Source organism: Aedes albopictus, chromosome 1 (genome assembly GCF_035046485.1).
Source record: "Aedes albopictus strain Foshan chromosome 1, AalbF5, whole genome shotgun sequence".
NCBI classification, from domain to species: Eukaryota; Metazoa; Arthropoda; class Insecta; order Diptera; family Culicidae; genus Aedes; species Aedes albopictus.
In genome coordinates, this window is record NC_085136.1 from 54,747,420 (window position 1) to 54,769,471 (window position 22,052).

The 22,052-nt window shown below is 39.3% G+C and overlaps 3 protein-coding genes across 3 annotated transcripts; 2 read left to right on the top strand and 1 right to left on the bottom strand.

Moving 5' to 3' along the window:
- Positions 1-25: 25 nt before the first annotated feature.
- LOC109427492 (chondroitin sulfate synthase 2) lies at positions 26-11,434 on the top strand. The gene is made up of 2 exons (XM_019703041.3): positions 26-1,880; positions 10,319-11,434. The coding sequence occupies exons 1-2, from the start codon at positions 312-314 to the stop codon at positions 11,150-11,152; spliced, it is 2,403 nt and encodes an 800-aa protein (XP_019558586.2). The 5' UTR covers positions 26-311; the 3' UTR covers positions 11,153-11,434.
- A 231-nt stretch (positions 11,435-11,665) lies between these two features.
- LOC109427493 (uncharacterized) lies at positions 11,666-12,715 on the bottom strand. The gene is made up of 2 exons (XM_019703043.3): positions 12,318-12,715; positions 11,666-12,257 (listed from the first exon to the last, which is right to left on the bottom strand). Exons 1-2 carry the CDS (start codon positions 12,489-12,491, stop codon positions 11,823-11,825), a joined length of 609 nt encoding a protein of 202 aa, XP_019558588.2. The 5' UTR covers positions 12,492-12,715; the 3' UTR covers positions 11,666-11,822.
- A 6,717-nt stretch (positions 12,716-19,432) lies between these two features.
- On the top strand, positions 19,433-21,667 carry LOC109401323 (putative nuclease HARBI1). Its single transcript, XM_029855597.2, has 4 exons — positions 19,433-19,722; positions 19,780-20,218; positions 20,274-20,418; positions 20,832-21,667. The coding sequence occupies exons 1-4, from the start codon at positions 19,601-19,603 to the stop codon at positions 21,197-21,199; spliced, it is 1,074 nt and encodes a 357-aa protein (XP_029711457.1). The 5' UTR covers positions 19,433-19,600; the 3' UTR covers positions 21,200-21,667.
- The last annotated feature ends 385 nt before the right edge of the window (positions 21,668-22,052 follow it).

Sequence of the window (22,052 nt, forward strand, 5' to 3'; positions counted from 1 at the left end):
CAAAGTTTGCTGACGGTGTGTGCGTGCGTACGCGAATGCAATCCGTCCGTCCGTCTCTGTTTTGATTGCTCGCCTACGCGGGTGGGAGAAATTGCAGTTTCAAGTGAATTTCCTGGAAATTTCGGTGGAATTTTCGAACGATTGTTGATTTTTGTGTGTTCTGGTAGTGAAATTTGCGAGGACGTTCCGCGAAACAAGGGTGAAGAAGTGCTGACACGGGTTGTTCGCTGGGAGTGTATTCGGACCGGAAATGAGCATCGCCAATTAGGTTCAATCAAGAAAAGTCGAGTCAGCAGCTTAGGCCCAGAAAAATGTGGAAACTTTGCAACATCAGTAGGAACCAGTACTTCCTGGTGGGGCTGCTGATTGGATTCCTGTACAGTTACTATATGCCGCAGGATCTGACGGAAATCGTCACCGAATGTCCGGAGGCGACCGAGAAGGAACATCTGCTGGGTGAGGAAGCTAAGTATGGGAGCGAATTTGAGCCGCAGCTCAATCTGGAGCAGAAGCCGATGATCGCCAAGAAGCAGGTCAAGAACATCGTTCGGCCGAGATATTACTACACCGAGCTGGGGATTCGGGAGAAGCTGTTCGTCGGAGTGATGACCACGCAGGAGAACATCGATTCACTGGCCACGGCCATCAATAAGACATCAGCTCATCTGGTCAACAAGATCAAGTTCTTCATCAATGCGGACAACGTCAAGACAAATTTCAAGTTGAAGAACATTGTTGGGTTTACGGACACCCGGGAGAACTTGAGGCCGTTCCATGTGCTGAAGTACATTGCGGATAACTATCTGGATGATTACGACTACTTCCTGCTGGTGACGGACACGGGATATGTCAACGCAAGCCTTCTCAAGGAACGCCTGTCTCACATTAGCATTAGTTTCGACGTCTACATGGGCACTGCCCACGGGGCAACCCTCCATGAGGGCGAGGACAAACCCGCCGATGCTCAGTACTGCGACCTCCATGCGGGAATCGTCCTGAGCAGCAGCGTCATCCGCAAGATCCGCGCCAATCTGGACTGGTGCGTCCGAAGTGCTGTTTCCAACCAGCACAATCTCAACATTGGCCGGTGTGTGAAATACTCTAGCAAGATCGACGGCTGCCAACCGTCTTGGCAGGACATCAACGTCACCAGCTACAAACTGAACAGCTACAAGATCTACCGGGACCTGCACCTGATCAAACACGAAGACGCCTTCAACAGAGCTTCCGTCGTCTACCCGATCACCACAGCGGACGATTTCTATCTGCTGCACGCGTACTTCTCCCGTGTCCACCTGGAACGGATCAACCACCAAAAGCAACAAATCCACGAACAGGCCTCCACCATCTCGAACGGAACGCTCCCCAACGATATCCTGGAGGTCCGTTGGCCCTTGGGCGTCCCGAAACCGAATCCCCCGGAATCCCGCCACGACATCGTCCCCTGGACACACCTCAACCTGACCCACTCCTTCATGTGGAACTCCGAAGTCAACGTACGGCCACTCTCCACCGTGGACGCCGAGGACATCCGGAACATCCTGAACAAAACCATCCTGGAAGCATTCCGCACCAACCCGGATCTCGAATACCGTGCCATCCATTCGGCCTACCGCAAGTTCGATGCCGTCCGGGGGATGGACTATCGGATGCACTTGAACTTCTACGACCGGAAACGGCGCCAACCGGTGCTGAAATCGTTCGAGGTGGTCAAACCCATTGGGCTGATCGAGATCGTTCCGTCGCCGTACGTCACCGAGAGCACCCGGATTGCCATTCTGCTGCCGACGTTCGAACATCAGGTGCCGGAAGCGTTGCAGTTTGTGCAGAACTACGAACGCGTCTGCATGGACAACCAGGATAACACGTTCCTGATGCTGGTGAGTGGCAAAACACTTCGTAACAAAGCTCCTATCGATAGTTTAATGGGACCTCCCAATTAGTTTTAATGGTTTTGAATGACCTGTAGATGCTCATATCTTCTCTCTCTTTTGCTTGGCGTAACATCCCAACTGGAACAAAGCCTGCTTCTCAGCGAGCATTTCCATAGTTATTAACTATGAGCTTCCACCGTCAATGATTATTTTTGTGTATCGTGTGGGCGTGGCAGGAACGAAGATACTCCATGTCCGAAGAAGTCAAGGAAATATCCTTTACGAAAAGTTCCTAACTTGTAGTACAGGCACGGGTCAGACGTCGAAGCCTTCAATCTAAGCTTCTCGAAGCCCGCATCCAACTTCGCGTTCCATACGCGGCTCGACTGGTTCTGTCTATGCATGGCTTTGTTCAAACAGCACTGCTTTTGAGTTGGCACGTACACAAGCTTTACCTTTTCCTCTGCTACAGCTTCTCGGATAAAGTGAAATTTGACGTCGATGTGCTTCACGCGTTTGGCAATGGCCTTTTCAGTATCCTCGTACATTTGTGCTCATTCTACGAGTTGAGTGACGTGACACAGCTCGACTCGTCTATCGAAATGAGAAATCCTTGGACAAATCTAGAGTTGAGATTTCTCCAAGGATTTCTCACTTCGATAGACGAGTCGAGCTGTGTCACGTCACTCAACTCGTAGAATGAGCACAATTGGCAACGAACGGTACAAGTTGGACTCTCCCAATTTCGACAACTGTCCGCTAAGCCAAATTGTTTCGCTAATTGAACTGCTCATTGCAATATAAGTACCTATTCAGCCTCTGTCGATGGCACTGCCACATTGCCACTGCGTGCAGCTTCTTGGATGACCAATTGATCATGGGACAGTTATGTACAGTCGAAAGTCTTGATCAGGAATTCAGGAATCCAGATACACATTCCACGCGTTACGTTTTGCGCGAGAATCAAACTTTTGTTTCCAATATGTGTTATGTTGTTGAATACATGCTAACCAGCATATCAAACGATCAGATTTGAACAGCAGATTCAATTTATGCTTTTTAATTTGGAATTAACCCTTTTTACTTTGAAAGAAATCAAGAAATACAACGTAACGGGATGCGGGTCTCCAATTAGCCTAGTGGTTAAGGCTATGGATTTCCAATCCGGAGACGGCGGGTTCGATCCCCGTTCCTGTCGGGAAAATTTTCTCGACTCCCTGGGCATAGTGTATCATTGTGCTTGCCCCACAATATACAAATTCGTGCAATGACAGGTAAAGAAAGCCCTTCAATTAATAACTGAGGAAGTTCTTAAAGACACTAAGTTGAAGCGAGACAGGCCAAGTCCCAGTGCGGACGTAGAGCCACAAAGAAGAAGAAGAAGCGTAACGGAATACCATCGCAAAATATGACCAATTTTGACTTAACGCCAAGAAATTTGCTACTTTCTCGAAACAGTTTTCAAAGTTCCATGTAGTATTAGAATAATATAAGTAATCATCTTCATTTTAGTGCAAAAAGAATCGAAATCGTTATCAGGAGCCCGAAAATATTGTTCAACGAAGTTCAAAAACCACGGTGTAGAAGTGCGTGGAATGTGTCATTTGCGCTCCAGCTCGTCACTAGTATAGTCAGTATAAGTCAGTATCAACAAAAATATTGACTGGTGGTTCATACGGGTTTCTCTCCAATGTTAGCTTAGTCTGCTTCATACCTTGCGCTTAGTATCATACGGGCGTACCTACAATGACCGATTTCTCTTCATCGATTCTCTCTTTCGTTTTGGCCGGCAAATCATTTTCAGTGGTTTTTGTTGCTTTTGGAGCTAGTCCTAGTTGTCATTTACAGAAATACACCGACAGATCATCCGAATATTGGTCATATTCCCCGGAATAATCCGAAGAGAAAATCGATGAAGAGAAATCGATCATTGTAGATACGCCTGAATGATACAGTCGGAACCCGCTCGTTGAGCCACAACCTCCACCCAACCAACGAATTCGATTCGCTAGTTGGGTGAAGTGACAGCAGCACAAGGGGCGTGCGCATTGTTTTTTATAAATCATGTTTAGGTTGGAAGCAAAAAGGAAAATGTTCCAATTTGTTTTACATTTAGAGCAAAACTGATACGTTTTGCAAGATACATGTATGGCCAATGCGAGAAATAATTATTTTCACCCATTTTCGGTCGGTGAAGATCCTAGATGTTTATGAAACTATTCGGACCAAAAGCAAGCACAAAACACTTTCAATGATCGACAAAATAAAGATTGCCGATGTTTTGCATTTGTTTCGAAGTAATTGCACATTTTATTTTTTTTAAGAAATATGAAATAGAAATTCTTCTCGATTATCAGTAAAGTTTAAGAAACCAAAAACTCGCCCCTCGGAATTAAAAATTGGTTGTCATTTTCAGTTTGACATTGAATTATGACATCCAGGTACTTTTTAGTTGGCTGACAGCTCAACTAACGGGGCCCCAACTAAAAAGCCACCCAACTATTAAGCCCCCAACCAGCGAGTCATGACTGTACTAAACGCGAGAAATGCTTGGTAGCTACGAATAGCTGCATCCTTCAATCTCCGAACGTAACTGTAACTTTTCTTCAGCAGGCATACTAGCTGGTTTACAATCCATTCCAAAACGTGAAAGAATTTTCCGGATAAACACTTCTTGAGATAGATGTATGTCGTCCTCATGTCGTTCAATCTAGATGTGAAGTTCATTCATATCTGTCACCACGAATTCGTCTCTAAGTCGCTTCTTGATACTGTTCGTAAATCGGCCGCAACCACGAGTAAATCGTCCACGTGCACAAGCACGCCTCGGTCGGCTAACCTTTTTCCCCATCTGGAACGCTTTTCATGAGTGAAACCATTGAGGAACGCTGTTTTAACGTTCATTTGGTGAAGCTTTAGATCTCGGTGGGTCGCAACAGCCAGAATCGTCCGAATCGTTGAAAGTTTTGCTACAGGAGCGAAAGTATTTTTATAATCCACATGCTTCCGCTGCAGGTATCCTTTGGCAACCAAACGAGCCTTGTAGCGCTCAGGATTCCCGCCAGAATCCGTTTTCAATGGTAACACCCATTTTCCGGAGTCCTACGCTCCCGATCACTGGCCATCGGAACAGTCTCCTCACAGCTGATTCGATTTTATTATATCTTAATCAGCAGGCACGTACTCGTCTTCAGATTTATAAGCTACACCAAGTTTCCATGCTCCATGGTACACCATGTTTCTATGCTCGACTACCTCGCGCTCTTCTTCGTTGGCCTTAACAGAGATTGGAACGACTTCTGGGATTACTAACTTCCATAATTCCTTTTTCTCCAGTTTTATGAATGGGAAATTCGGACTATAACCAAGCAACACGATACTTTGACCAGAGAGTATGCAACTTGCTTCTCTTCTGCTTTGGAATCCCCGTCATAAATGAAAGGCATCCAAAATTTGATACTCGTAGCTGACCGAAATCCGGTTTTCGCCACGCCAGAGTTCAGCAGGTATGATACTTCCTATCAGGGTTTTCGATACACTTCAGTTCGTCACATAGACTACATTGAACACTGCTGCTCCCCATATGGATGCCGGTGTGTCAGATTCCAACAACATCGCCCTCATCTTCTCCGGAATCGTGAAGGTCGTTCGAAAACATTCTCTGTCTAAGTCCCATCTCAGGTTTGCAATTTTTGATCCAAACTTTGACGTCGCCATCGCTTCATACGCCTTAAAGTAGTCGGAGGCTTGACATTTTCGCTGTGTCGATAAATGACACAAAGTACTGATACACATCTGCGCTGTCCTCCGTTTGAACCCGCTCCAACCCGCTTGTTGTTCTTGACCGTTGAACGGTAAACGAATCATTTTGCTCTCAGTACAGCACTCACAAAGTCCGCCTTCAGCACTTCGTTGAGTCCATCAATCATCTGATTCTGTTTAAGCCATGTCAAATCCTTTCAGCTTAAGGACAAACGTCTTGACATCCCGCTTCAACAATGCATCAAAACTTCAAAAGCACAAATCTCAAGAAACAAGCTTCACACAACAAAGCATTTTATTATTCTGTTCTTGCTCACTTGTAATAAGCTTAAAATAAAAAGATTAGGTGCGCTGGTTTTATTAACGAAAAGATTTGTGCCCTCGAAATCGTGAGTAGGTACCAAAGTCGGCCTTAGTGGCAGCCATTTTGGGATTCTAACAAGTCTGTCCTTAAGTGTCCGAACTGTTTGTGCCATAACATCAGATCCCTTTGCAACCATTGCCGATCTTGACGTCGCACCGCTCATCCTGAGATAAAACAAACTTTCACGTAACTTTGCCACAGTGTTGGTTATAGTTTTGCCGTATTTTGACAGTATTGCTTGATCCGGCTTGAAATCTACCTTCACACCAGCTTTCAGCAAACGCGATGACGACAGCAAATGGAATCTTGAAAATAATCTTCATTGAACGTCATACGCCGACTTGCTCCCTAATCCAGAATCCAATCAATAAACGATTCTGCCTTGTGATCCTTCCTTTGTTCCTGGAACAGAACTCCACAATAACGGTCGCAACTTGAGCCATACCATATCGATTCCTCATCTTCGGACAAGTAAATTTCTTGTGGCCGCCTATAAAGCCGTTTCCTTGAAACTTGCTCTTCCCATTGCTTCTCACCGGTTTTGCTGCAACCGCTGATCCTGATCCATCCGAAACACCATCCACGATTGAACTGTTCTCTTCCCCTTCCCGATCGCTACTGCCAATAATCGTGCCTTTACAGTGTCCAGCTTCAGCTGATCGTTTCCAATGTGATCTCCATAGCGGTTCAAGGTGTTCATCAAAGTGGCGAAAATGGTCCATTCACGGTCCTTGTACCACCTTCAGCGTTGTTTCGGGATCTTCGAATGTAGGTTTGCGTTGAAAAGTGCCTGTCTTTGCAAAAGTATTCGCCAGGGAACTCCACATCTCCTTCACAGTATCCTTGTCGCGCAATCCGCTGGCCTGACGCAACTCGGTCCATAATCTTTAGAGAAAAACGTGTGTTCAGTTACAAGATTGTTTTATTGATGCTAAGTTTATCCGTAGTTGATTGGGCCTTAGCAACAAATGAACTCAGCTTCAGTCGAGGATAAAGCTACTGTTGCTTGCTTCTTTGTGTTCCGTGACACTGGCGAACCAAATATTTAGAAAACGCTTCCTGATATTGCTTGCGATCTTTCCCTGTCGTTTCCCCAGTCAGCTAACTAACCAACTAACGGAGTCACATCTTCTCGCCGTTGATAGACTAGACCAAAACTGATTGTTCCTTTTAAGTACCGTAGTAGCGTTTCCAGATGGTTCCAATGATTGTCCGTCGGAGCTGCTTGAGTTCTGCTAAAATAACTTACAGCTGCGTTTATGTTCGGTCTCGATGATAACGCAAGATAGGTAAAGGCATCCAATTAGCTCACAACACGGCTGTGTTGTTCGGGTGCCGCTCTTATTGGTTTCCTGCTTCTAATTTGGGTCTATATGGAAGTTTGTAATCATCCATACAAAAATGTCTCAGCATGCCTTCCACGTACTTCGGTTGTCTGATTTTCATTCTACTATTCTCGAAATTTCGTTCTACTTTCAATCCCAGATAATTCTTCAGTTCGCCCATGTGCGTCACCTCGAAATGTTTGGTTAACATCCTTTTGATCTTCGCTACATAATCTAGTATAACAATGATGTCGTCAATGCACAGTAAAACTTACATCGCCATTTCTCCTTCTCGCTTCCAGTATAAACAGCTATTCAAGTGAGATCGTCGAAATCCAAGATTCAACACGTACGAGTTAAACTGCTCGCTCCAACTTCTTGGCGCCTGCTTCAACCCGTTTAAGGATTTCTTCAATCGGCGGACCTGCTCCGGATTCGTGCTTGGTAGTCCCTCAGGTTGACGCATGTAGATATCTTCTTTCATGAGGCCGTTGAGGAATGCAGCTGTCACGTCCATCTGATGTAGGGTAGCGAACCACTTGGGCAGCGGCCGGTATTTTGGGCACTCTTCGCTACATCTCAGTCAGTTCTGAACCAATTGCCTTGAAATTTTGTGCATGGCTAGATACTATACGTATCTCATCGCGTTCCAAAAATTGTGTCAATTGGTTTAGAATTGGCTGAGTTATAGCAGAAAAGTGCCCAAAATAGGACGCCTGCCGAGATGGTTCCACTTCCCTACATGACACTGCTCTTGATTCGCCACTGCTAGCAATACTCGAACCGTCGTAAAATTCGCCACGGGTGCGTATGTTTTGACAAAGTCGAATCCTCTCCTCTGGGAATATCGTTTTGCTACGAGAAGTCCCTTGTAACGATCCACAATGCCGTATTTATCGCGCTTGATCTTGAACACCCGCTTGTTGTCGATAATGTTTCTTCCGGGCGACTTAAGCGCCAGCTCCCAGGTGTCATTTTCCGTAAAGAATCAAGCTTGCTGTCGATGGAATCTCTCGTCCAATCACTCCGTTATCGCACGTACGGCATCATCATCGGTTGTACAAGTTTCACTGTATCTTCAACATCTTTTCGCTCATCGAACACTACATCCTTAGAAAAAGCGATGTCGACTAGAAGATTGTGTTGACAGCAATGGCAAAAAGGTGCCGAAGCGAGCGATGGCGAACCACTGGCGATTAGGTTTTGTCGTAGTGCATCCTTCAGTTCAATCCCTTTCGCTGACAGTAGCCCTTGATGACTAGTCGTGCCTTGTACATAGCAGTCCTTGTGATACCGCTGAATTGGCCCTGGCTCTTGGAGCCAGTGGCATCAGTTGCATCACGTTAAATAGGGACCTCGATTCGGAATGTTGTACCACATGCAAAAACCGTCCCAGGAATATGACATTTCGTTTCTGGGAAGGAAAGGAACTGGGAAGACCTGTTGTTGGAACTATAAAATCTTTGTACTTGTCGGTAATTACGTGCTCCCGACCATGGTGCCTCGACACCTCTGACCTAGGCAGATACGAGGTTTGTCGCGGTGGGAACTGATCACGATATCGTCAGCATGTTCTACATCATTCAAGGTCGCGTCGTTATCATCGGAGGTTTCATCGTTGACATCGGTGAAGAATGGCTCGTCCTCGTCCTCGCTAGGTTCTCTGTCCTGGACCTTTTCATGCTTTAGGAGAATAACTTTCCTAGTGGAACTTGATGATGCTTGAACTGGGACTATCTAACCACCTTCATTGATGTAGTTCACCTCACGACTGATAATAATCATGTACGATTTCAGATTGTACAGCATGTACCCCTTAGCTTCCCCGTCTGAACGTATTCCAGATTCGGCTTCTTGCCATACCATGCTCCACGATGGATCTGTTGGCAGGCGCCGCCATGCCATTTTACTCCCAGGCATACGCATTTGTTGTTTGATGAACGATTCCGCGTTGCTTCAAGTACTTCTAGTGTTCTTCTCCGTTGTTTGTTCTTTCGTCCAGATTGTCGTTGCGCCATTGCGTGGAAATGTTGGAAAGTTTTGGTTGTCCACCTTCTGCGTATCTCTTCGTCCAGTAGATTGGTGTTGGGCGTCATATGCAGGTTTGCTCCTGAGTCGAAGAACCAGTTTTCATCTGGTCAAAAAGTTGACAGCACGGCACAGAATACGTTGTTCTTCTTCGAGTTGCTGTAGTCCTTCACTATAGGGCCGTACTTTGCACGTTTCCGTGATTGCTCCCCTTGGCAGGATCAGACTTGTTCACCGGCAATTCCGCTTCGGTTCTTCGCTCCAAACGCCGAATCACTTGGCATTTAAAAGAAGTTTCGTTTTTATGATTTCGCCTGCCAGTGATATGTATGATCGAGTTCTCCAAAGCCATCACAAAAAAACATTTTTGCTGTACAAGAGTGGAATAAACAACTCTTAAGCAAACTTATACAAAGCTTAAGAAACAGTTATTCAGCTGGTTCTGTTACTTGGGATAATCATTGGACGGTACTCGTCGGGCGGCCCAGCCAACAGCAACGTTCTGATCCACTCTTCAATGATGATCGCAAAACCAATCCCTTTGAGTCGAGATAATCCGATTCACGTAACCGCCCGCTCGTTGTCAGGTCCGTCTTGAACAATTGGTGGAGGAGCCCATCTCAGCTGGTCAGTCTCGTCCCGAGTCCTCGAAGGCTCGGGTTTTGATATAAGACGTCTGCATTTTGATGTCCGTGTTAGGGAACGGCTTACATTGTCTTGTACTTGAATTCAATCGTCGCCCAAAATGGCCTGAAAGCAGAGAGCTAGATCTCACAATTATATTGAAGCTACATTTCCTGAGTCTATCTTACGCCAGAACGCTACAAATGTTTGGAGAGTTCAGTGGCATATTTACTTTACATGTTGAAGTGAACATGATTGAATCTTCAGACAAAGTCTTCTCAACAAATTAATCCGATTATATCAAGGATTATATCCCTTTCATCCTCTTTTTCTCCCACCAGATCTTCTACTACCGTGCGGACACGCCCAGCAAGGGCGACGAGGACGTCTTCCTGCCGCTGAAAAACCTAGCCCTGGGTCTCACCGAGAAGCACAAACAGGACGGATCGCGTGTCGCATGGGTCTCGATCCGGTTGCCGCCGGAGCTGAGCGCCCCGTTTAACATGAACCACCTGTACTCCACCTCACTGTACGGTCCCAATCAGCTCCTAAGCTTCGTGGCCACCGATTTGGCCCTGCGCAAGATCGGCCTGGATAGCTTGGTCATGATCTGCTCCAGCGCGGCCACCTTCCGGTCGGATTTCCTGAACCGGGTCCGCATGAACACCATCGCCGGCTTCCAGGTGTTCAGCCCGATCGGGTTCACCATGTATCCCTGCCGGTGGACCAAGCTGTGCAAGGAGTGCGACGGATGTGACGTCGGCCAGAGCAGCGGCTACTTCGACCGGGCCAACTACGACGTGGTTTCGTTCTACAGCCGAGACTACGTGGAATCGAGGAAGTTGCTGGAGCAACAGCTGCCGATAGTGCGTAGCGATAGGGATATTGTCAATTTGGTCAACTACACCCAGGAGGATGGAATCCAGAACGTGGCCGAGTTGTTCGTGAGGGCCAACACCAAGATCCACGTGCTGAGGGGAATTGAGCCCAATCTGCGGCTGGGACGGGCAATGGAGAACTTCCTGGCGGCGGACCCCGAGGGAGAACAACTGGCGGCACTGCGGTGCGAGGAATCGAACGAGGAACGATGTGTAAGGATCGCCTCCAAGAAGCAGATCGGAGATGTGCTGGTGCAGTACGGGAATAGCCAGCAGGAGAACGAGGTGAAGAAGTAGCACAACAGGAACTGGTAGCATTTGTAGTCGAATATAAATCATTCTAGAACAAAGCAAAAACTCTTGCCAAATAACTGAATTGTATACTAAGCTTTCCCGGTGAAGCAGCATTTAGATCGGTAATTCTCCTCTCTTTTGAGAAGTGCTGCCTTATTATAGGTTTCCTATATATATAGAAGATAAGCCAAACTCGTGTATTTACTCGTCTGTGTCAGGAAGATATTGTTCGTTTGTAGGGGTTTTAAAATACCAATAAAAAGTGCCTTGTTGCCCAGAGCAGAACTGGATAAAGTTAAAATTAATTTCATAGAACGTGATGACTACAATGCACATGCTTCAACACTCTTCCTGTTACGGATGACGAGAGTCGGAAAGAGTCGTTGGCATTCATTTCGCAGCACAAAGATCGTGTATAAGTAGATCGGTTCCAGCTCATTTAAGAACTGTTCTAGTTTACGAACTAAATAAGAATCAGCCTTCTTTCCTTTCTATCGCTTGAAACCGCTTGTGGCATTTCAAATGCTTGGATATAATTCTACTAAAATCACATAAAATATAAAGACTCAACGCGAATCCTTTCCCTCCGTCAATCGAGAGAAAGTTAACTAAAATTACAAAAATAAACTTACCAATCAAATACGAAGCGGAACACACTCCTTCCCTCTCCTTCTCACTTGTAATACCCACGATGCTCCTGTTGCTGCTGCTGATGATGATGGTGCTGCATCTGCCGCTGCTGCCGAAGTTCCTTCCTCGTCTCCCGGATCAGCTGTTTGGTGGTATTTTCGTCGGCATCATCCCATCCGGCCCGCGGCCCATCGTCGTTCCAGTCGGTCAGTCCATCCTCCACCGGAATGTCAATTTGGGCCGTGAGGCGAGAAAACTGCGACCCACTCGGGTCATCCTGCGGCCCATCTTCGGCAATGTACACCTTCGGCTGACTGAACGTCTTCGGGGCCATGTCTTGGAAAAAGTCTATCTGCTCCTCCGGTGGCGGTTCCCGCGGGGGTGGAGGAGCAGCCAGCTGCTCCCGGTACCGCTCGATGTGCTCCTCCACCGTCTTAGGCGAATCGTCCCACGAGTTCCAGTCTTTTTCCACCACGTTCTGCAGAAAAGAAGTTTAATATTGCAGACGATTCTACCTGTCTTAATCCCAGAAACTCACCTTATATCTAGCTCCAGAATCGCGCACCACATCCACGGAATTGAGTGCCGCATCAGCACCCTCACAGGTCGAGCCTTTCCTGCGGCGTGAGCAACAGCATAGAATTCGCTTGATCAGTGCGGCCACCGTTATCAGCAGGTGCCGTAACCGAGTCATTACCAGATTGGTGATCATCACTACCTACCTACCTGCCTACCTAGGCGAAAGGTGGCAAAACAAACTAAACCTAAACCACCGGCAGCAAACCGCGCGAAATGCACATTAAAGCGAACTAGTTGATGAGGCAAAACGTTGAGCCGATGTACAGACGGACGCCACCGGATTCCGCGGAAATAATCCGGAAAATATTCGGGTCTTGTGGAAGGAGGCAGACGTACGCAAAGGCAGGATGTATTTTTCTGGCGCATCTGACAGATGTAATGTTTACGTTTCGGTGATGATGACGTTCTCGTGAATGAACTCTTCTTGCGCTTCATGCGTGAACGCTGTTGTATTTAGGGATGTCTAAAAAGGATTCCGATTCTTGTACTGAACGTTCACCAGCCAAATAAGGGAACGTTCAAAAATTACGTCCAACATTTGGGGGAGGGGGGGGGGGGGTCAACAAAAATGTGACACTACGTGTATTAGGTATAGGGAAAATGCGTGACAGAGGGGGGTGGGGGGGTCTAGAAATCCCAAAAATTGATGGACGTAATATTTGAATCTTCCCTAAAAATAAGATTTTCATAAGGCCCAACCTAGGGGCAAGACAGATGTAACGAGAGCAAATCTGCTGTGTGCACTGTAGAGGTGGGCAAAACGGCTCACTTCAGAGATCGGATCCGAGCCGGATCTATCACATTGGTGAGTCGGATCTTTTAAGCAGATCAGTGGCTCAGTTATGGAATGTATGACAGCGCTTGAAATTGAGTGAATATGAAGAAAACTACCAGTTATCAGCGCCAGCACTACGAACGAATACGCAAAGGGAGCGAAGAAAACCCGAACCAACTGCGACTGCTGTTCCTCATCGGTCGGTTCGCTTGTGAAGCAAACTGACTAGTGATCGTTCATGCTCAGTTGCTGCGGTCCCCATCTTCAAGGGGAAATGATTCAGTGGTTTTATTTGCTGCTCAAAATTTGTAAAAACAATCATTCTGTTGGTATGGGAATGTTGTACGTGACTATTGTAATTGATTTGATTTGAGTTTAAGTTATTTGCACTGTAATATTGACGGTTTCCCCCCTTATCGAACGCGACGATTTCAATCCGTCGCGGATGAAACCGTCGCCAGAGTCGTCGCAGCCAATCAGCAGGCGGGAGTCTGACGTTTCTCCGATCTCACTAACACAAACAGCAGCAGAGCTGGTGCTTGATTCGTTGCGATGATTCAGAAATGCCGACTGAAAGTTGGCAGCGCGTTTTGTTATGAAAGCAACATACAATAACGGGATAAAAACTAAGTATATTCATTGCCGTATACGCCGGCGAAGAGAAAGATTCAGAAAGCCACCACGCATATGAACCACCGTTTCTCACTCTCAATAATAAAATTCTGGAGCTCGATTTGAATAGGTCGTATGTGCTTTTGTCGATATAAAATTCGATCAGTTTATTTTAGTCATTGCAGCAATATGGCAGATATTTTGCAAACTTTTAATAATGGAACAGAAATCCTGTTTTGTGGGGGTTCTGCTGTATGTATCAACTTTGCTCAATTTCAACGGTTTTCGCTATAAGCGAATCCAACTGATCGAATTTTTAATCGACAAAAGCACATACGACCTATTCAAATCGAGCTCCAGAATTGATTGCTCATGCTTCCACTTGCTTCTGAAGCATGTTAGCCAATGAAGGTATACAGCTACCGCTCTAGGTTGAACAGCGTCGGCCAAAGAGGAGCAAATTTTGCTTCGTCCAGGGGAAAACGCTTCATTCTGCAAGCACTGATGTATGACCAAGCTCCACCGAACTAAGTAAGATTGCTTGCTTCCAGTATATCCTCTCAAACACAGCAAGCGACACTCTTTCTCTTGATCTGTTATATCATACCCGCACTATCTCTCTCAGCGCCAGCACCGCACAACACACTGGATAGGATACGTAAGAATTGATAATGTGTGAGTTCGGGTCGTTCGGATTAGCTCTGTCCGGCCGGACTGCTGGTTCTGCTCTCCCGCTTGAGCTGAGAGCGAGAGATCGTGTGACCACCGCTTTTGGTTGTGTGTGCTTGGCGCGAAAAAAAAAACACCTTTCGTTGAGCTGTGTTTTGGAAATGAACCAGAGCAAATCAAAGAGAACCAATCGGTTTTTTAAGCTCTTTCTCACAGAAGCATGTAAATTAGTGATCCGGCTCTCTCTGTAAAAGATCCACGGCTCACTCACTCACTTTACTGATACGAATCTTTTGAACGGGTCCGGATCTGATTGCCCATCTCTAAACTGAACCACCGCTTTTGGTTGTGTGTGCTTGGCGCGAAAAAAAAACACCTTTCGTTGAGCTGTGTTTTGGAAATGAACCAGAGCAAATCAAAGAGAACCAATCGGTTTTTTAAGCTCTTTCTCACAGAAGCATGTAAATTAGTGATCCGGCTCTCTCTGTAAAAGATCCACGGCTCACTCACTCACTTTACTGATACGAATCTTTTGAACGGGTCCGGATCTGATTGCCCATCTCTAAGTGTGCAGCATAGTTGTCCCACGTTCAATGGGAATCCCTATTAACATGGAACAACTATGCTGCGCACGACAGAAATCAGGCCAAACATTTCTATAGGTCCTAACTCGCATAAACGATAACCAAAAAATGTGCTTAACCACCCATTCGGGATACAATTAGAACAGTCACTGACAAAAAAGCAAACTTAATGATTATAAGACTCTAAAACATAATGGCCCTTATTACGAGTGCCACTGTCGCGTTCACTTTCACTTCACGCACTTATCACTTCACCTTGTTAGACCTAGCCCAGCACGGAGGAAGTTAGGCGTTCGACACTGTTAGGCATTTGTTAGTTATGTTGCTCATCGAAAATTGCTGGAGAGCATAAATCATAACCCCGAATTTATGCTGAATGTTCGATTTTTTCGCGCATCATTGTCAGTTGAGCAAATGGCAGTGGAAAAAAACTTTGTTAGTTGCGGCAGCTTGAACATCGCGTTCGTCGGTCGAGAAAATGAAATAAAAAATTCGCGTCTCAATTAGTTTGAACCCGTAGGAACCATTCCAGTCGTTCCGTCGTCCAACCCGTTAGTGCCTCGTCGCTGCTGCTGGCCAATAAGTCTTGTTCGTTCTCGTCGTATTGTCGCCGGAACCAGTCATCACCAAAACAGTGTCCGATTCCGATAAGTTTGGCCTCATCGTGTCGGTGAGTCACTTTAATTTTAATTCAATTTCAAAGCTAAGGGCTGAAAGTCTCTTACATAGAGACAAATCAATCAATCAATTTCAATCGATTTTAATTTAATTTTAATTTAATTTCCATCAAATTTAATTTTAATTTTATTTGAATTTTAATTAAATTTTAATTAAATTTCAATTAAATTTCAATTAAATTTCAATTTAATTTCAATTTAATTTTAATTTAATTTTAATTTAATTTTAATTTAATTTTAATTTAATTTTAATTTAATTTTAATTTAATTTTAATTTAATTTTAATTTAATTTTAAGTTAATTTTAATTTAATTTTAATTTAATTTTAATTTAATTTTAATTTAATTTTAATTTAATTTTAATTTAATTTTAATTTAATTTTAATTTAATTTTAATTTAATTTTAAGTTAATTTTAATTTAATTTTAATTTAATTTTAATTTAATTTTAATTTAATTTTAATTTAATTTTAATTTAATTTTAATTTAATTTTAATTTAATTTTAATTTAATTTTAATTTAATTTTAATTTAATTTTAATTTAATTTTAATTTAATTTTAATTTAATTTTAATTTAATTTTAATTTAATTTTAAGTTAATTTTAATTTAATTTTAATTTAATTTTAATTTAATTTTAATTAAATTTTAATTTAATTTTAATTTAATTTTAATTTAATTTTAATTTAATTTTAATTTAATTTTAAGTTAATTTTAATTTAATTTTAATTTAATTTTAATTTAATTTTAATTTAATTTTAATTTAATTTTAATTTAATTTTAATTTAATTTTAATTTAATTTTAATTTAATTTTAATTTAATTTTAATTTAATTTTAATTTAATTTTAATTTAATTTTAATTTAATTTTAATTTAATTTTAATTTAATTTTAATTTAATTTTAATTTAATTTTAATTTAATTTTAATTTAATTTTAATTTAATTTTAATTTAATTTTAATTTAATTTTAATTTAATTTTAATTTAATTTTAATTTAATTTTAATTTAATTTTAATTTAATTTTAATTTAATTTTAATTTAATTTTAATTTAATTTTAATTTAATTTTAATTTAATTTTAATTTAATTTTAATTTAATTTTAATTTAATTTTAATTTAATTTTAATTTAATTTTAATTTAATTTTAATTTAATTTTAATTTAATTTTAATTTAATTTTAATTTAATTTTAATTTAATTTTAATTTAATTTTAATTTAATTTTAATTTAATTTTAATTTAATTTTAAGTTAATTTTAATTTAATTTTAATTTAATTTTAATTTAATTTTAATTTAATTTTAATTTAATTCTAATTTAATTTTAATTTAATTTTAATTTAATTTTAATTTAATTTTAATTTAATTTTAATTTAATTTTAATTTAATTTTAATTTAATTTTAATTTAATTTTAATTTAATTTTAATTTAATTTTAATTTAATTTTAATTTAATTTTAATTTAATTTTAATTTAATTTTAATTTAATTTTAATTTAATTTTAATTTAATTTTAATTTAATTTTAATTTAATTTTAATTTAATTTTAATTTAATTTTAATTTAATTTTAATTTAATTTTAATTTAATTTTAATTTAATTTTAATTTAATTTTAATTTAATTTTAATTTAATTTTAATTTAATTTTAATTTAATTTTAATTTAATTTTAATTTAATTTTAATTTAATTTTAATTTAATTTTAATTTAATTTTAATTTAATTTTAATTTAATTTTAATTTAATTTTAATTTAATTTTAATTTAATTTTAATTTAATTTTAATTTAATTTTAATTTAATTTTAATTTAATTTTAATTTAATTTTAATTTAATTTTAATTTAATTTTAATTTAATTTTAATTTAATTTAAATTTAATTTAAATTTAATTTTAATTTAATTTTAATTTAATTTTAATTTAATTTTAATTTAATTTTAATTTAATTTTAATTTAATTTTAATTTAATTTTAATTTAATTTTAATTTAATTTTAATTTAATTTTAATTTAATTTTAATTTAATTTTAATTTAATTTTAATTTAATTTTAATTTAATTTTAATTTAATTTTAATTTAATTTTAATTTAATTTTAATTTAATTTTAATTTAATTTTAATTTAATTTTAATTTAATTTTAATTTAATTTTAATTTAATTTTAATTTAATTTTAATTTAATTTTAATTTAATTTTAATTTAATTTTAATTTAATTTTAATTTAATTTTAATTTAATTTTAATTTAATTTTAATTTAATTTTAATTTAATTTTAATTTAATTTTAATTTAATTTTAATTTAATTTTAATTTAATTTTAATTTAATTTTAATTTAATTTTAATTTAATTTTAATTTAATTTTAATTTAATTTTAATTTAATTTTAATTTAATTTTAATTTAATTTTAATTTAATTTTAATTTAATTTTAATTTAATTTTAATTTAATTTTAATTTAATTTTAATTTAATTTTAATTTAATTTTAATTTAATTTTAATTTAATTTTAATTTAATTTTAATTTAATTTTAATTTAATTTTAATTTAATTTTAATTTAATTTTAATTTAATTTTAATTTAATTTTAATTTAATTTTAATTTAATTTTAATTTAATTTTAATTTAATTTTAATTTAATTTTAATTTAATTTTAATTTAATTTTAATTTAATTTTAATTTAATTTTAATTTAATTTTAATTTAATTTTAATTTAATTTTAATTTAATTTTAATTTAATTTTAATTTATTTTTAATTTAATTTTAATTTAATTTTAATTTAATTTTAATTTAATTAAAATTAAAATTAAAATTAAAATTAAAATTAAAATTAAAATTAAAATTAAAATTAAAATTAAAATTAAAATTAAAATTAAAATTAAAATTAAAATTAAAATTAAAATTAAAATTAAAATTAAAATTAAAATTAAAATTAAAATTAAAATTAAAATTAAAATTAAAATTAAAACGGGCTCCGAGTTTTTTTTATTAAACATGTTTCGTCCAGCTTTCATTCGAGGCAAGAGTACGGTTGTAGTAGTGAACGTCAACAAAAGTTCACTACTACAATCACACTTCTTGCTCGAATGACAGCTGGAATGAAAACAAGCAGCATAAAATCTATGCCTAACATTTGTCTAACAGCCCATAGTAAAACATGTCTAACGTTAGTCTAATGTTAGACTAACAACATGTTTCGAATTTGCAACATGTCTAACAAAAGTGTGTCATATCTGTCTAATTTTAGACTAACATTAGCCAAAAGTGAGACAAAAAGTTAGCCTAACATGCTGGCTAGTTAGTCTCACATTAGGCTAATGTTAGGCTAACCCTCCGTACTGGGCTATTACCGGTACCACACACAGTGAAGTGATTGAAATGAACTCCGTGAAGTGAAAACACAGACAAACAGACATACTACTCAAATCGAATTCTTCGCACGATTTAACGGTCATTTTGAAAATAAAGTGTGGTACGGACTGTGCTCGCATGTGTCATGGTGGCGCTGCTGTGCCTACATCACCTCTCAATTTTGAAGAGAAATGAACGCGACGCCGATCAATGTTTACATAAAATGACTCAGTCATGAACCTTCATTCATGTTTTTTGAATGGATGACGCCACGGGGGAGTCGTCACCTGCAAAATTGTTACATCGAGCCGAGGGAAACAACACCTGCAAATGAATGCTTCGGACTGAGCATTATAGAGGGTGCTAGTGAGATGCAAAACGATGTTTTTGAAGCAATTTTCTTCAAAGTAATATGTCTGTTTGTCTGTGGTGAAAATGAGAGTGAAGTGACAGCCATAATAGCATTGTTTACAGTGAAAAGTAACGGCGTCTGACAATGACTCGTTCGTATGTTTTTTTTTAATACACAAGGCGATTGGCGTCAATGTTGTTTATGTTCAAATTTGTGGTTTCTTAATTTTTCTTGAGATTAATTTGGTTTTCATGATGAGCGTTGAACTGTGGTTTGACACCGACAGTGAAGATGAGGAGGAGTACGCCAATCTCGCGGCAGAACGTCGAAGAATAAGAGATTATTCTGATCCGCTGGATCAAACCGAAAAATCGTAAGTAAAATTGATTGTTTTGTGATGAATTTATGTAGTATATTTAACTTTTTGTAGGTTCAGAAAGTTCTTCCGAGTGTCAAAGGACATTTTCTTATATCTTCTGGACATAGTTGACACGAAACTGAATCCATCGTATCAATCTACGGCAGTTCCTCCGATGATTATGCTGGCAGCTTGTCTAAGGTTTTTCGCCGAAGGCAATTACCAAAAAGGTGTTGGGAATGACCGGTTTATTGGGTTGGCGCAACCAACAATGTCAAAAGTATTGCAACTGGTTCTGGACATAATTGAGAAAGATGTGTGTCCTCTCGTAATCCGTTTTCCAAACGAAGAGCGAGAAAAGGATGAAATAAAGCTGGGCTTTTACGAAAAAACAGGATACCCTGGTGTCATCGGTTGCGTAGATGGCACCCACATAAGCATCATAACTCCAGCACACGACAAGCACCTATTTTACAATCGTAAAGGTTATTACAGTCTAAACGTGATGTTGGTAAGTTTAAAAAGACCTCATGTGTATTAGTTTCATTCAATTGCAATCATTCCAGGTTTGTGACCACAATTTGATGATTCGATATTTGGATGCTAACCACCCGGGTTCCTCGCACGATTCTTTTGTTTGGAACGGCAGCTTTTTGAATCGGTTGCTTCAACAAAACTATGAGAACGGAGAACGAAACTGCTGGCTACTAGGTATTGTATAATCTCGTTAGTTTTTCTCCTTAGCGTCCCAGCTGGGACAAAACCTGCTTCTCAGCTGTAAGCTGTATGATCACTTCTACAGTTGCTCAGAGCTTCCTCTGTCAATGAACATTTTGCATATAACTTGTGGCACGCACATAGATACTCTATGCCCAAGGAAGTTAAGGAAATTTCCTTTATGAAATGTTCCTGGCCTGATCAGGAATCGAATCCGTTACCCTCGGCACGGCCGTGCTGAATATCCGTCTGCTTACCGCATCGATTGTATGGCCCTCATCGTTAGTTTAAAAGTGCTTTAAAAGTCTTGCTCATTTGAATGTAGATTTAGCGGCAGCAGATTTGATTTGAGTGGTTCAAACTAGCGTTGGCAGAACATGAGTTTTTCCATTGTTCTTTTTTTTCAGGAGATGCTGGTTATCCCTTGACTCCTTTTCTCATCACTCCCTTTCGCACTGGTGGAAACATCACTGAAAGAGAGACCAGGTTCAACGACATGCATTCAAAAACACGAATTACGGTAGAAAGATCAATTGGAGTAGCCAAGAACACATTTCGATGCTTATTGAAGGACAGACAGCTACATTACAAGCCAGCAAAAGCTACACAGATAATCAATGTCTGCATTGCACTTCACAATCTACGCATCAAACATAAGATGGACTATGACGAACCAGATCTTTCCGATGAAGAAGAGGTGGAGTTTCAAGGTATTGGCGAGAATCATGAGAATGCGGTTAGAATTAGAGAAGAAATAATGAATAATATCTTGTAAACAGTTCTATTCCTGGAAATCTACCTTGAATTAACATCATTACAGGTTAATAAAACATCTTCAAAACAAGAGCGTTAGTAGAAAATGCAAAACAAAACATTTATTATTTCTCATTTATGTTCTTGTTCCTGAAATACTCATTTTTGGAATACATTCTTCCAAATATTTATACATAATGACGCCTGAAGTCATTCATCCCAACGATCATCTTGTTGCATCTCCTCCTCGTGGCCAACATCTTCGGGTGACGCGCTAGCTGTTTGTCCCATCTGCAAATCCAGCTTTCGCTTTTTGAGTTCCAATGTTTTCAACTTTAGCTGCAGATGTTGTTCTCGCTGTTTAAGCTCTTCCAGACGCATTTGTTTCTCAAACTGAAACTTCTCCACATCCAAGCTTAAACGCTTTTCTTCTACGGCACAACGTTGTTGATGAATGGCAAAAGACTTACGCGCATATCGGGCACAGTCCGATACAGCGGCCGTTCGCTCGTTGCAACATGTTTACATTGCAACGAGCGAATGGCATTCGCTAATTGCAACAACTGACAGCTGTCAGTTCTGCTGTCAAAAAACTGAGGGGGCATACCAATGTTTTCATTTGAGTCGCAAACATTTTACGAGATTTTTAAATGTCGGTCGGATCGGAATACATAATAAATGTGAATGGTTTGTACGTAAAAGATATTTACCGGTAAAAACAGCCGTGAGAAAGTTTCTAAATATGAGTTCGACTGAGAATAAACCATTTAAGACGGCTTCCGCTGGAGTGCTCGATGAATCAACCAGTTTGGGATGTGATCCATCTTCTGGTTCCGTCTGTGATTCGGGAACTGAATCGTCAGGAACATCCTGCA